General features: G+C 38.4%; 1 protein-coding gene across 3 annotated transcripts in view; it reads right to left on the bottom strand.

Moving 5' to 3' along the window:
- LOC104113552 (DNA topoisomerase 3-alpha) overlaps positions 1-15,986 on the bottom strand; it is a 53,749-nt gene that overhangs the window by 16,955 nt on the left and 20,808 nt on the right. Inside the window, exons 14-20 of one of the 3 annotated variants that reach the window (XR_011407815.1) lie at positions 15,011-15,045; positions 10,258-10,387; positions 3,801-3,853; positions 3,631-3,730; positions 2,950-2,988; positions 2,204-2,307; positions 2,035-2,102 (exon numbers count right to left, since the gene is read on the bottom strand). Coding sequence is in view for 1 of the 3 variants with exons in the window: in XM_009623754.4 (XP_009622049.1) it covers positions 2,950-2,988; positions 3,631-3,730; positions 3,801-3,853; positions 10,258-10,387; positions 15,011-15,045 (357 nt within the window). In the remaining 2 variants the exon portion in view is untranslated. Of the gene's footprint in view, positions 1-2,034; positions 2,349-2,949; positions 2,989-3,630; positions 3,731-3,800; positions 3,854-10,257; positions 10,388-15,010; positions 15,046-15,986 lie in introns of all 3 variants that reach the window. The other 2 variants (XR_011407816.1, XM_009623754.4) reach the window with 2 other exon arrangements.

Here is a 15,986-nt window from a genome sequence, read left to right on the forward strand (position 1 = left end):
TTTTCATATTGCATCAAATCTGATGTTCCATGAGAGGACTAAACACATTGAAATCAACTGTCACTTTGTCAAAGAAAAGATACTCTCAGGACATATTGTTACAAAGTTTGTTAAGTCGAATGATCAGCTTGCATATATTTTCATTAAGTCTCTTACTGGTTCTCGTATTAGTTACATCTGCAACAAGCTCGGACATATGACTTATATGCACCGGCTTAAGGGGAGTATTAAATAGTTAGTAATGTATAATGTCCCACATCGGGAATTAGATACATATTATTATGTAATCACTGTATATAAATAGGGCATTGTACAATAATTTAGAGATAACTAATAGAACTTTTTTGTGCTACACTTCTCACGGTAACCAACCATCGACTATCAGACAAAAGAAACTATTTGAGTAGGACCCCATGCATCAGAATGAATAGTCGAAAAAGTAGTTGTACATTTATTATCACTTAAAGAAACTGTTTAGTATGCTTGGCAAATTCACAAGCATCACAAAACAAAGATTCAAATTCAGTTCACGAAAACAAACTAGGATATAGCTTCTTCAAAGCAAAAAATGATGGGTGCCCCAACTGTCTATGCCACTATATTATTTCTTGGTTGACATCCTTATTTCCTCCAAAAAAGACAAGACAAAGTTTTGAGTTCCATCAATCCAATATAAATCATCATGCAATCAACCACTGCCAATCCTCTTCCTTGTTTGAAGATCCTGAAAAACACAATGATCAGGGAAGAACTCAACACTACAGCTTAGTTTTTTTGGTGATGCCGCTAACAGATAACAGGCTAACAAGAAACTCAGGTACATGGAGAATGTATGATAATGTAATAAGACAACAGAACATGTTCTAGAGACAAGAGTTAGGGAGCCATTGGCTATTTTGACATAATCCCCTTAGGGACTAGGAGAGTAATTTTGAAAGCATTTAGAGGAGCCTGTCATGTGTCTATTCGCACCGGAATCAATAATCGAAGAATTAAGGTGAGCATTAAAGGCAATCCCTGACTACACATAGTTGGAACTGGCAACATTAGAATGGTGAAGATGCTGAACTTCGTCTGAAAACAAAGATTCTCTAGAGGCAGTTTCTCCGGATGTTTCCACATTTTCTGCAATATTAGCATGACCCCTTAATGGACCTGCACGCTTTCCTTCACAACCTCTAGTTGGTCTACCGTATAGTTTCCAGCAAGTCTCTTTTGTGTGCCTTGGCTTTCCACAATAATCACATTGCATGTGATCTTTATCAGAAGTGATTGCCCTAGGTTGCTCATGAGACCCAGTTAACCCGGATTTCTCCGTTGGTGCTGAATAAAGCATGACCCCTTGTCGGCTCTTTCTTGTCGAACATAAGAGTATGCATCCTCAAGAGAAGGAAAAGGAACTTTACCGAGAACTTAAACCCGGATTTGATCATATTCTTGGTTCAAACCGGGCAGAAAATCATAGACCTTTCCTTTTCAACCAATTGTTGAAAGAGAACTGCATCATTGGTACACTTTGCTTGGAGATCCTGATATTAATCAATCTTTTGCCATAACCCACTTAACTCGGAATAATAATATGTGATAGTCTACTCACCTTGCTTAGTCGCATGAACTTTATTTCGAATCTCAAAGATCTAGGCGTCATTTCCATTACGAGAGTAAGTGCGCCTAGCCGAATTCCAGGTCTTTTCCGCAGTATCAAGCAATAAATATTGCTTAGAGATTCGAGGGTGCACAATGTTCAAAATCCATGTCATAACAAGGGAATTATAAGAATCCCATTAACCATAGTTAAGGTCGGTCACCGCAGGTGCTTTCTTTTCTCCACTAATATAACCATGCAACTTTCTAGACTTAATAAAAAATAGACAAGATCTTGACCAAACAAGATATGTACTAGCCTCATCCAATTTAACAGCACTAATGTGAGACAGAGAATTATTATTTGTTTTTGTATTACTCATAGTTTGAAAAAGTAATAATCCTTAAAATCAAAAATCGAATAGGGATATTCAGAAATAAAGAAATAACCTTTCAGAGATAGAATCAGCTTGATCTCGCCAGAAAAACTCACTGAAAAAATCCTGTCTGGTCGAAATCTGCCAAAACTAGAACTTGGATGAAGGGTTGGAATAGGCCTGCGGCCCGAGATCTGGAATAAAATTCCGAAAAAAATTCACCGAAAAGATGTAGATCTCGCCTGAAAAGTAGTTGCCACACCGGAAACTCGTAAGGAGTTTGTGTTGCGGGTAGCCACCAAGAGAGAGAAAACTCGACCTCTTTGATAAAAACGGAACTCCTGTGCTGCAAGGGAGATCACTTACCTCGAAAAGGCAGCAATGACTCTGATACCATGAAAATTTCAAGAAAAAGAATGAAACTTCTTGTATTTCGGTATGTTTTTACATCCAATGAGCACTAGTATTGATACAGAGGCTCCTATGGCTAATTTAAGAAAGGAAATCAATTACAGTTATTACACAAATCAATTAGAATAAAATCTCCTAGAATAGAATAAAATCTCCTAAAAATAAGTTTCCTACAATCAAGCTAGTCAACAATTACATTTGGTTTGTCAGTTGCATTTGTCAGACAGATCTAGCTGTGCATATTTATGAAGGCTGACCTAGTGCTTACAAAAATTATGAGAGTTTAGTTGATATGAAGCCTTTTTCACACTTATACTCAATTGACTTCATAGTTCATACTAAAGTTTCAATCTTAATGTCTCATAGATCTTGATAGGTTGCCTTGCAATTCTTGCAAGGGAAGTACCAGCAGTTCAGGCAGAGAACCAGCTAGACTGTAAGTAGCTAGAATTCATCAAACAATGAATGATGATTACAATCTACATTTGCAGGTTTTATCTGTTTTGGAATTAAAGGCTCTCAAGAAATTGTGCAACATTTCTTCATTTTTGAACAGAAGTACAGGAAAAGCACCTACTTGTGGGTAACCCAAGCAACCAACCATAAAGTTACCATCCTGCATTAAGGTAAAATTTTATCAGAAAACCTTGCATAAAAATAGGAAAAATCCAATCAGAAAATGGAAAATAGTTGATTATAGAAATGCAAATCGGACATTGTTAAGCATGCAGCCGTCTAATATATCCCAATTTAGCCAATAGATGATTTCACAAAACAGACAGGCTCTTGATGTAGTGATATCTACACTAACATGCTGGTCTTCAAAAGGAAAACTTTAGGCCTGGTGCTTTAGTGATGGCCCTCAGGGGCGGATTTAGCGTAACTCCTACGGGTTCAATTGAACCCATAACTTTTGACGCAGTGCATAAATATATGTATAAACATTTACTAAAATTGCAACAACATGTGGATATGAACCCATAACTTTAAAAATATAACAGGTTCAATATTAAGAATCTTAAAGGCTGAACCCATAGAGTTTAAGTCTTGGATCCGCCTCTGATGGCCCTTATGAAGAGAATGCTGATGGACTCAAGTTAATGGTATCCTAGTTCTATGAATAATCATCAAACTTCTTCTCAGAAATTAATCTGTTGTCTCCCATTAAAGGACACATGCTGAATGAAAGAGGCACAATGGAGCTGGAGGTGGAGAAGAGACCCCAAAAAATAAGAAAGAAAGTAATTGTAAGCATTACCGGTTTTTGTCTGAGTACCATATCTGACTCTAGACAAAGTCCACATCTCCGCACGACATCTCCAACTGCTTGTTGCTCGCCACCGCTGGATCTATTTGATCTGCAGAGCCACAATTCTCAAGCAATGAAAAGGATGATCCCGGCGTCAGCAAAGCAAGCAAAAGATGTACCTTTCAAAGAAGATAGCCATGGCTTCAAAGAGTTTTCCTTTGTTTGCCCTGGCCTGCAAAAAAGTTTCTCTAAGTACATAAAAAGTAAAACGAAGTACCTTGAACCTAAGGTACATGAAGCACTGTGTCTCATTCTGATTATTATTTCTTAGCATAGGCATCCCTTTGTCCTGTAACAAATAAGAGGTGGAACCTCTTTTCAAGCAAAAATCTAGCTATAATTTTTTTAAGATCTAAGCACTTCTGCCTTATGCCAAAATTCTTTTGGTAGGACCACATGCTGAAGATTTTAGTAAACAGTATGATCACCATTACTAACAACATAATCTTTGGAAATCAGGTAAAGACACAATTTGATGAGATATTGGATTCAAGCCTTGCTGTATTAGCAATAAGTACCTCACATCCTTGTGGAAAGATGGTATGCAAACTACGTTAGAGGCCATAGTTGTCAACAGAACTCTCCCTTCTCTAACAACTTGAGCTAATGAAGTAGACATATATAATCAAACTAGAGAAATAACATGCAGGGACCAATTTAATGGCAAGTTAGCAAACAAGTATTTTCTATAACTCATGAAATATGCAGCCATTTTATTTTGCTAGGGGGATGGAAACAAGGACCCAGTATTCTGCAAATTCATTTATACAACAGCAACTGACAGCATTTATCCAACGTGTAAGACAGCAACTTGACACCAAATAGTGTAAAAGGGAAATAATCACTTCCTCAAGCATAAATTGACATGCTTGTAATGGTTTGTGTCATGCAACTTTTAGCTAGGACGTTGGAAAGCCTACGAATACCCAAACCCTTAGCTTTATGAAGAATCTTTGGACGGGAGAGACTCAAAGAGCAAGTTCTATACCAAAGCCCTTGGATTATTCCACAAAATAAGAAGATTGGAAAGTCTTCTACCTAAACTTCTGTTAAGTAATTAGTCATGTATAGTGTCCCACATCGGGAAGTAGATACCTATTATTATGTAATCATTGTATATAAATAGGGCGTTGTACAACACTTTAGATAATTAATAGTATTTTCTCCCCTGCTTTCTCACATGGTATCAGAGCATCGGTGAGGAGATCGTTGTGCGTCATTCCAGCGAAATCCGAGAAGAACTCAGTCACCGTGCGATTTTCTGTTTACCTAAGTGACTATTTGCGTCAAAGTCACTAATTATCAGTGTTGTGCGAAATCCAACACCACCTGAAGGTTCCCAAGAGAGAGGCGACCAAGCCCCAGAAAGATTCTCCTGAAAAAGCCCACTCACGCGCACCCACGCGCCTGTCGGAGAGCTGCCGCCGTCGGCGCGTCAGTCCCATGCGTTGGCGCGTGAAGACTGTTCCGGCCAGAATTTGAAAAAGTTTCTTTTGGACAGTGTCATCGCCTTGCAATTCCGAGCCTACCCATCCAATTTAAACCAAATTCCGACCATTTTATATTTTTCCGGCGTGAACAGTGATTTCCAGAAAATTTTCTGATTTTTCTGGCGTTAATAGTAATTTGCATAAGGGTTTCCGATTTTTCCGGCATGAACATTATGATGTCATTCGTATTAGAAGCCTTTGACTCACAATCCGTTAGATCCAATGCATTGAATCCAATCCAGATGATTTCTTTACCGGATTATATTGAGTTCCTTCAGTACAAAGCATGTAAACAGACATCTTCAGGGATAGCCTCTGTTATTCAAACAGATAGTAGCGTGACTTGTGTCTCCCAATCTTCAACCTCTAAGTTTTGGGTCATTGATTCAGGTGCATCTGATCATATTTCTGGTAACAACTTGTCCTGTTACCGATTCACCAGATTTATTACATAAACGGTTGGGACGTCCCAGTTTGTCAAAACTTCAGAAAATGGTACCTGGTTTATCTCACTTGTCCACTCTAGAGTGTGAGTCATGTCAGCTCGGTAAGCATACCCGCTCTCATTTCCCTCGATGTTTTGATAATCGAGCAGAGTCACCTTTTACTTTAGTCCATCCAGATGTTTGGGGTCCTAGTCGGGTCAGTTCAACCTTAGGATTCCGCTACTTTGTAAGTTTCATTGATGATTATTCTAGGTGCATTTGGATATTTTTGATGAAAAATCAATCTGAGTTGTTTTCCATTTTCCACACCTTCCACGCTGAAATTTAAAATCAATTTGGGGTTTCTATCCGCACATTTCGTAGTGATAATGCCCTAGAGCATTTGTCTTCCCCATTTCAGCAGTTTATGAACTCTCATGGGATTATTCATCAAACATCTTGTTTGTACACATCTCAACAAAATGGGGTAGCTGAAAGAAAGAATAGACATCTTATTGAAACTGCTCGTACCTTACTCATACAATCTCATGTTCCGTTGCGTTTTTGGGGGATGCAGTTCTTACATCTTGCTATCTTATTAATCGTATGTTATCTTCAGCTATCCAGAATCAAGTTCCATTCTCTGTCCTGTTTTCCCACTTACCTTTGTTCTCTCTTCAACCCCGTGTCTTTGGAAGCACGTGTTTTGTTCATAACCTTACTTCAGGAAAAGATAAGTTAGCTCCTCGTGCTCTCAAGTGTGTATTTCTGGGTTACTCGAGAACGCAAAAGGGGTATCGATGCTATTCTCCTGACCTCCAGCGGTACCTTATGTCCGCTGATGTTACCTTCTTTGAAACCCAATCATACTTCACAGGTCCAGGTAATCAACTTAGATATTTCTGAGGTGCTACCAGTTTCATCTTTAGGAGATTCAGTCACTATCTCCCATTCATCTTCCTCTACAACTTCAGCTCCAGTTGCAGCTCCACCGCATATAGCTCCAGTTCCACCACCTATTCCAGTTCAACCTTCTGCAGCTCCACCACTCTTGACTTATCATCGTCGTCCACGTCCAGCATCAGGCCCAGGTGATTCACGTCCTGCATTAGATTCTGCACCTACTGCGGACTTGTCTCCTCTTAGTCAACCAATTGCACTCTGCAAAGGTGTACGATCCACACTTAATCCTAATCCTCATTATGTCGGTTTAAGTTATCATCGTCTGTCATCACCTCATTATGCTTTTATATCATCTTTGTCCACTGTTTCTATCCCTAAGTCTACAGGTGAGGCATTATCTCATCCAGGATGGCGACAGGCTATGATTGACGAGATGTCTGCTTTACATGTGAGTGGCACTTGGGAGCATGTTAATCTTCCTTCAGGTAAGTCTACTATTGGTTGTCGCTGGGTTTATGCAGTCAAAGTCGACCCAAATGGCCAGGTTGATCGGCTTAAGGCTCGTCTTGTTGCAAAAGGATACACTCAAATTTTTGGGCTTGATTGTAGTGACACTTTTTCTCCCGTGGCTAAAGTAGCATTTGTTCGTCTCTTTTTGTCCATGGTTGTTGTATGTCATTGGCCTCTTTATCAGTTAGATATTAAGAATGTTTTTCTCTACGGTGATCTTGAGGAAGAAGTTAATATGGAGCAACCACCTGGTTTTGTTGCTCATTGAGGGTCTAGTGATCTTGTATGTCGATTGTGTAGGTCACTATATGGTTTGAAACAGTCCCCTCGAGCTTGGTTTGGCAAGTTCAGCACAGTTATTCAGGAGTTCGGCATGACTCGTAGTGAAGCTGATCACTCTGTGTTTTATCGGCATTCTGCTCCTACTCTGTGTATTTATCTGGTGGTTTATGTTGATGATATTGCTGGCAATGATCAGGATGGTATTACTAATCTGAAGCAGCATCTCTTTCAGCACTTCCAGACTAAGGATCTGGGCAGATTGAAGTATTTTCTAGGTATTGAGGTCGCTCAGTCTAGCTGGGGTATTGTTATTTCACAGCGGAAGTATGCCTTAGACATTCTTGAGGAGACTGAAATGATGGGCTGCAGACCTGTTGACACTCCTAGGGATCTGAATGATAAGCCTCTGCCTGGACAGGGGGAGCCTCTTAGAGATCGTACGAGATATAAGAGGTTGGTTGGCAAATTGAATTACCTCACAGTGACAAAACCTGACATTTCTTTTTCGGTGAGTGTTGTAAGTCAGTTTATGGATTCTCCCTGTGATAGTCACTGAGATACAGTTGTTCGTATTCTTCGGTATATAAAGTCAGCTCCGGGGAAAGGATTACTATTTGAGGATCGAGGCCACGAGCAGATTGTTGGGTACACAAATGCTGATTGGGCAGGATCACCTTCTGATAGACGTTCTACGTCTAGATATTGTGTTCTAGTAGAAGGTAATTTGGTCTCTTGGAAGAGCAAGAAACAAAATGTAGTTGCTCGATCTAGCGCCGAAGCCGAATATCGGGCCATGGCTATGCAACGTGTGAGCTAGTTTGGGTCAAGCAGTAGCTCAAGGAGTTGAAGTTTGGAGAAATCAGCAAGATAGAACTGGTGTGTGATAATCAAGCTGCTATTCATATTGCGTCAAATTCGGTGTTCCATGAGAGGACTAAACACATTGAGATCGACTGTCACTTTGTTAGAGAAAAAATTACCCTCAAGAGATATGGTTATAAAGTTTGTAAAGTCGAATGATCAGCTAGCAGATATTTTCACTAAGTCTCTTACTGATTCTTGTATTAGTTACATCTGTAACAAGCTTGGTACATATGATTTATATGCACTGGCTTGAGGGGTAGTGTTAAGTAGTTGGTCATGTATAGTGTCCCACATCAGGAAGTAGATACCTATTATTATGTAATCACTGTATATAAATAGGGCGTTGTACAACACTTTAGATAATTAATAATATTTTCTCCCGTTCTTTCTCACAACCTCCTTAAGATTATTGAAGCGCATGAATTGTAATGCTTATTTCTTTGGTTTTGTTTAGGCTTAACCATGATTCTTGGCTAAGCTCTAAACAAAGATTGCTATAAAACCTCATGTCTACATAAATATATTCTTGATTTCTTGCATATTTAATCTTGAGTTTTTATGTTATTTGTTTGGTTTGATTGCATATACAAGGTTAGGACTAGGCCAATTTCAGCCCTTGTAACCATATTCGCGTGAGCCTTACTGCATTTTAGTGCAACAGGAAAGGTCAACTAAGTTAAGCTCGTTAGATGGTGGGAAGAATTGAGATTCATGGCTAATAAAAGTTGCAGAGATGAGGATGATGAGATGGATGTGTGGTCATAGTAGGAGGTATAGGATTAAGTAACTTAATGTTGAAAGTAGTTACTAGTTTGAATATGCATTATTAGCAATTGTTTGGCTTAGTCAGGTCATAATTTCATTAGCAATCCTAGCTCCGTTTTTTAGTGGGATCGATATTGGACACACCTCTACATTATATTTGTGACAACTTCTTACACCTTATAGAGTATTCGCCGGGCATTACTAATTTGTCAAAAGTTAGTTTTAATACCTTGTGAAAGAATATGAGCATCCAACCAAAATCTTAAACAATGAGAGGAGGACTTCAAGACCATTACAAAACCATTTTCGATAACTTTGTACTCTCTAACACCATTTTGCTTCTTGGACTTCCCTTGACCATGATTTTGAGTGACAAAGGGCACAGAGGGAAAGCAAGTAACCAGTGCTCTTCACAAAATGTTGCAATTCAGGGTGTTAAATTTAGCCTATATCAATATATCCTGCCCAACCCAAGTCTAGGTGTGGCTAGGCATATATTTATTGGCGGGTCAATTTCGGCATAAGCCAAATTAACCCATCTAAAAGCTTGGGCCAAATTGGGTTAACCTATCATGCCCGAATTGAACCATAAGAGAACTTGTCAAAACATTGAAAATAAAATTATCAATGTTTGTTTAGCTAAATATAGTCTTGAGAACTCAAAAAGCTTTTGGTACTATGATTTGACAATTAAACAAATTATAAAAGAACAAACAAAGAAATAAAACAAATTGGATTATGATCCATCCTTTAGCCTAAATTAACTCGCCCTTCTTAACCCAAGCAAATTTTGGGCGGATTATTAACACAATCCATTAATCAACTTAACTTGCTTCAACCTGCCAAATTTAGCCCAACCTGCTCATTTGAAACCCCTAGCAGCAATAATTTACGACCTGTCAAGCCTCACAACTGTGGGAAACAACCTTAGCCAACGCAACAGGTCCATCTACTACAAATGCTAGCATCAAAGAAAAGATAATGTTTACTACCCTTTCATAGAGTAACAAAATCATGCCCTAAGACAAGTAGATGCACTCAGAGGAAAACCTATACTTTAGGCTTTGTCATCTATTAATGCATTTCAAGTAAAATATGGAATAAAAGAATTCATTCAGAGGGAAGTCGAAACCTTCTAAAATGCTAGTTTTCGACATCTCTACTTTGTGCCACGATATCAACAAAGTCCCATTGTCTTAAGAGATGAATCTTGACAAAGTAGCATGCTCTTTTCAAAAAGAGACGTAATTCCATTGCTCCAAAATGAACTTTTAAGTTTAGTATCGAAAGAAAATCTTGAAAATCATTTGTGTTGCTGAATTTTGTTATTTACTTACATCTAAAAAACAAGCTTTCATCTGCTGCAAGCAAGTTTCTAGAACCTCTGTCTTTCTCTTGGTCCCCATGCTAACAGCTTTCATATCACATTCCATCATAGCACGGAGATATGGTTTCCATAGTTCATAACTGTAATAGAAAAAGAAAAGAATAAAAGGTTGCAAGTTACCTAAATGTTGTAAGCCAGTACTAATGTAGTAAAAAATGTTAGCACATATGCAACAACATAATCATGCTTAAAAAGAAAACGTGAAGATTTCTAACATGAACAAATGTTTAATCAAAACATAAAGCTAATATAGTGGGAAATATACCATCAATTTGTTAGTTCAGATAACATTTTTGAAAAGAAATATGCTCATTGAATAGTTTGTGCAATAATGTGTTGAGGTTTTAATGCTGCTACTATTCAAGTTGGAAAGGAAGTTGAAAAACTTGATAGATATAAAAGAGCTCACCAAACCACAAACTTTAAAACGCTCACCCGGCCACATATCAATTCTATTGTGGGTTTTTAACACTTCTAATGTTGTGGTTCTAATTCAAAAGCCTAATGAATGAAACATTTAGATAACTTGCGAAGTTTTTCTCCAGATCACATAAAAGAGTTTGGGGTAAGAAAGGGAGAACGTCCTAATCAATTGAATCACCTTTTTATCGCGACATGCATCATCTCAACCAATCAATGCCCAATGTTTTTTAGAGCGTGAAGCGGAAAAAAAAGACAAGGGCACGAAAATTCAATTAAATTAACAACTGAAAAAAAAAAAAGAAATAGAATAATATAAAAAATCAATTAAATTAACAAAGTGAAGAAAAACAGAGCACCTAGAAAAAACAATAGAGCATATGTAAAAAATACCAAGAGAAGAAGACAAATAAGTAAATAAATTCAACTAATTAAAAAAACTGAAAAGGGGAATAGAAATAATTTAAAATTTCAATTACTAAATTAACAAAGTAAAAAAAAAAAGACACAGTGATCCACACATCATCAGCAGCAGCAGAAGAAGAAGAACAAGAGGGGGAGCATAAAGCCACAACCCTAGTTGCAGTCGCACAAGAAAGTCACTTGAGAAATATTTTGGTACAAGTTTAGATTTCTTTTTTTCTTAAAAAGTCCAGTTTTTTCTTCCTCGCTGCACACGCTTCTTGCTTCTTAGGCAGAAGCGAGCGCTTCACTAAACCTGATTCGCCTCAACTCTCTTAAGCACAACAGAGGCCACGTTGCTTTGCTTCCCGCTTAAAGCGCTGACGCACTCGATATCCGCACCAATGTTAATGCCTACCTTAATTGTTACCTTACATCTGATGAAATACAATCTGCATTAGCAAACCACAACTCAACAGACTGGGATTAGTCAGAATTAGTTAGATTGATTCTTTCCAGTAATTAGGTGGTCGGAATATTTTCTTTCCTATTTTATCACTTGTACGTTCACTATCAAACCAAGTAGCTTGAGCGAATAATCAAGCTGAGTTTCATTAAATTTTCTCTTCCTCGTCTTATTTTACATGGTATCAAAGCTCTTGTGTAAAAACTCTTATTGTGCAATCACCGGCAACATTAGGAAGGAGGAAAACTTCATCGTCGTGCTGCTTTTAGTGACCAGAGAAGTCGTCCGACTCAACTTTAATTTTTGGCAATGTTGTGTGAAAACCAAGACTACCACTAGGCTCGTAACTACTGTCATATATGCCTCCACGCACCGTCAAAATCTAGAGTTTTTTCGGTGACGCGTCAGCACAAGTCTGTTGTGTGTGCGGTTGTCTCTGACAAGATCTCCTTGAACTTCTTTTGTGGTCTCGTCTCCTCATTCCGCCCCTACCCGTCCAAGTTTATGAAGATTCCGATCACAGACTAGGGTTCCAACGAGACTTAAATAACTTTTCTGGTCATTTTTCACTTTTCCGGCAAGTTTGCAAAGGCTGGTTTCTGATCCTTGGGGTTGCCTAGACATTACGTGGTCAACCACCCTATTTTTGGCCACTTTCAATAACTTTTCTAAGCTTTTTCGGTGTTTTCACTCAATTCTCATCACCAGAACCCTATTTTGGTATTGTTAGACCATTGTTTAGCCAAATTTGCACAATACAGACCTATCTCCACTATTTTTTTTAGCACTGACCAGCTCGCCTAGGACTTTGGAGTTCCTTACCAGATTCTAAGAATATTCCTGCGACATTTCCAGCAAGTTTCAAATTCAACAACAGTGACCATGATCTTTTGGCAACGATATTCAAATTTTTCATTATTTGAGTTGATTTGGCAGTTTCCTAGGATTTGAGAAATTTGGTTGCGCCAAAATCAAATCCAATATGTTGAATGGTTGGATGATTTCTTTGCCTAATTATATTGAAATCCTTCAGCAAAAAAACGTAAGGAGACATCCTCTAAGATAGCTCCTATCATTCTAATAAGTAATAGTGCGACAAATGTCTCTCAGTCTTCGGGTCATTGATTCAAGTGCATCACATCACATTTCTGGTAATAAATCTCTTCTGATAAATCTCTTTTCTCTAGTTCTTATTCTCAATCTTATCAAACAGTCACAATGGTTAATGGATCGCAAACCATGGCTATTGGAATAGGTCAAGCTAGCCCACTTCCTTCCTTCACTTCAATTCAGTTCTTGGTTGTTCTTTTAATCTCATATGCATTAGCCGTTTATCCTAAACACTGAACTACTCAATAATATTCTTCAATAACTTTGTTGTTATACAAGAATGCAGTACATGACGGATCACTGGGAGCGAGCGTAAATCATATGGACTTTATTACATTATCCTTCTGAATCGTTCATAGCTTCTCCTCCCTCCACAATTGTTCAGTTATTGATTCACTTGATCTATTACATAGACAGTTGGAACATCCTAGTTTGTAAAAACTTCAAAAAGTATTTGTCTCTCGTGTCAACTAATGAAAGTATACTTGCTTCCCTTTCCCTCAATATATTGATAATTAGGCAGAATCTCCTTTCACTTTAGTTCATTCCGATGTTTAGGCCCTAATCGGGTTAGTTCTACCTAGAGATTCCACTAAATTGTTAGTCTCATTGATGATTATTCCAAGTGAAATTGGATATTGTTGATGAAAAATTGATTACAGTTGTTTTCTAGATTATAGAATTCCACGCTGAAATCCAAAATCGATATTTTTATCCGCAGGGATTATGCACCAAGAGATTTATCTTCTCCATTTCAGCAGTTCATGAATTCTTATGGATCATTCATCATACATCTTATCCTTACACATCTCAAAATAATGTAGTTGAGAAGAAGAATAGCCATCCCGTTGAGATTGCATATACCCTACTCATACAATCCCATGTTCCATTGCATTTTTTAGGGATGAAGTTCTCCCATCTTGTTGTCTTATTAGTTGTATGCCTTCCTCAGCTATCCAGAAACAAGTCCCACACTCTATTTTATTCTTTCCTACCACTTCTCCTTCTCGAATCCCTACCAAATTCAAAATGCCCATCACCCAACCTCTCTCTTCTTAACATTACGAGCGGCTTAGCCATAAATTCAGACACCAATCTCCTCTCAACGTCTCCCCATGTCCTATTTCGCCCCCTCATCCACCCTCCCAGTCATCTCCTCCCTCCTTCCCCACACTATCAGCACCTTTAACCAGTATTTCAAAGCTGAACTCTAGAGTTAGCCAAACCCTGAAATTGAAATCCCCCCCCCCCCCCCAAAACCATGAACATGGAATCTCCCTCCTTCACAAGCACCCTAACCATGCCCATATCCGCCAAATTACAATATACAACCACAAAACCTCCACAAACATCTCCAATTGTTCTACAGAGCTCATAGCACCAGAAGTGTGCAAGCAGGCCAACCACATTCCACATTCACGACTGATGTTTCTTCTCTTCATGTCTGAAATTGGAAAACTGAAGATAATTTTCTCCCATCCATCTTGTTCCATCGCCCAAGACACGCAAGGCTTCCTCTTCAGTGACAAATCGAAAGAGAAAAGAAGAATCACCCATAGCTAATACTTTCAACCCCGTCAACACTTCCCGAGCCTCCGTTGCCCAGTCAGTGACTAGCCCCATCGAGCCCAACGTAGTTTCAAATTTACCAACCAAGTGGATCTGAAGAAACTCCTTCTTGCCACAACGTGTGATCTCGAGACAATCTTAAAGTGGGTTCGCGCCCATTCCCCTCCCTTCTACAAGCCCCTTCTAAAGTCAGCGCTGGCCACACTAAAGCCTTCTTGTACAATTGGAGTTTATGTTTCCTTGCCTCTAAAGAGAAGAAGGAGTCACTCTCTCTCTAGCCATCCCGATGAATTTGAGTTGTCAAGAAAAATTCAGTTGTAGGCGAGAAAAATCATCTGACTTTTGAGAACATGAGACGCTTTCAGAGTTGGTTGACCTTTTCTCATCAAAGTTAGGGTCGATAGAAGTCCTCTATTTTGTGTTTTGGGAGATGCTTTGCACCTATGGAGGCAGCATTAATTTTAACATCTATTTTGAGTAACCGTTAGATAGGGCTTTAGACCATATGTGTCACTTCTTTTACAAACATTAAGGAATAGTCCTCATGGATACTATTCTATCAATGGGATACATTAAGGACCAAAATGATCCAACCCTCATACATTAAGGGCCATTTTGGTCATTTTCTCTAATATGACGACCAACTGCACAATAATCAGAAAAGAATAAGATAGACAGCATAAAGATGACATCGAGATAAGAGTACAAGATAAACAAGTTAACTCTGAATACTCACCCCATATCATCATATCCCATAACTAGCGCCTCCCCCTGGATTTAAGAAAACTCCTTGTGAATAGATTAATTAAAAAGTGAAGAAGATGCAAAGGAAACTGCATTTGAAATAGCTGAGAAGAGAACAAATCAAGGCTATAATGGAAAAAGATTACAAACATATTGAAAGCTAAAAATAACAATTTATTTTCTCATGAGGAAAAGAAAAGGGACAAGGAGAGAGGCGACGTTCTTGATGAGGAAAAATGTTTTTTTTCATTATCTGTAATAAGAACCACTGCTGAATCGAAAGCCTTCACATCATGTCATTGGTTTATTTGAGAGATCGGAAAGAAAGTTTTATCCGTGCATCATAGCAGCAACATAATATTTTGAGCATCAGAGTCAAACCAGAAACAGTTTTTTCCAGCCACCAGGGCCTACTTCCTGTAACTTTCCCATTTTGAGAAACCAGAGTCATAATGTGGCAGAGAACAAAGTTAAAACCAACATTCTACAAATATACAGAAACAGCAGCACATGACAAAAGGAGAAACAACTCGAGAGGAACTTCTTGTTACACATGATGTAACATTCAAAGTCAAAGAATTTGTCAAGTCTGCTTGACTACAAGTATTGTGTTTAACCATGAAGCAGCAAATAGGTGAATGCCTTCAGCTCTCAAGCACTTTCACCTCCAATAAAGATACTAGGGGAGATGTATAATTCGATAGGTAAAAATGAGGCTTCCAGAAAATGAAAAGATTTAGGTAAAGACCAAGAAGATCTAATGGTAAATTACCACGAATGGAAACAAGTCAGCTTGTAGAGGAAGAAGTATTTGGTGGTCACCAGACTAACAATTGATTAGAAAGAATTCCGATAAAATGTATACTACAAAACTTGGATGGTGACATGCACATGAATATAGTTTGTGAAACTCCAGTTATGCTTTGTGATAACATGCTATTTTGTATTTCAAACGGGCAAAGAATAAT

This window comes from Nicotiana tomentosiformis, chromosome 5, assembly GCF_000390325.3.
Source record: "Nicotiana tomentosiformis chromosome 5, ASM39032v3, whole genome shotgun sequence".
Taxonomy (NCBI): domain Eukaryota; kingdom Viridiplantae; phylum Streptophyta; class Magnoliopsida; order Solanales; family Solanaceae; genus Nicotiana; species Nicotiana tomentosiformis.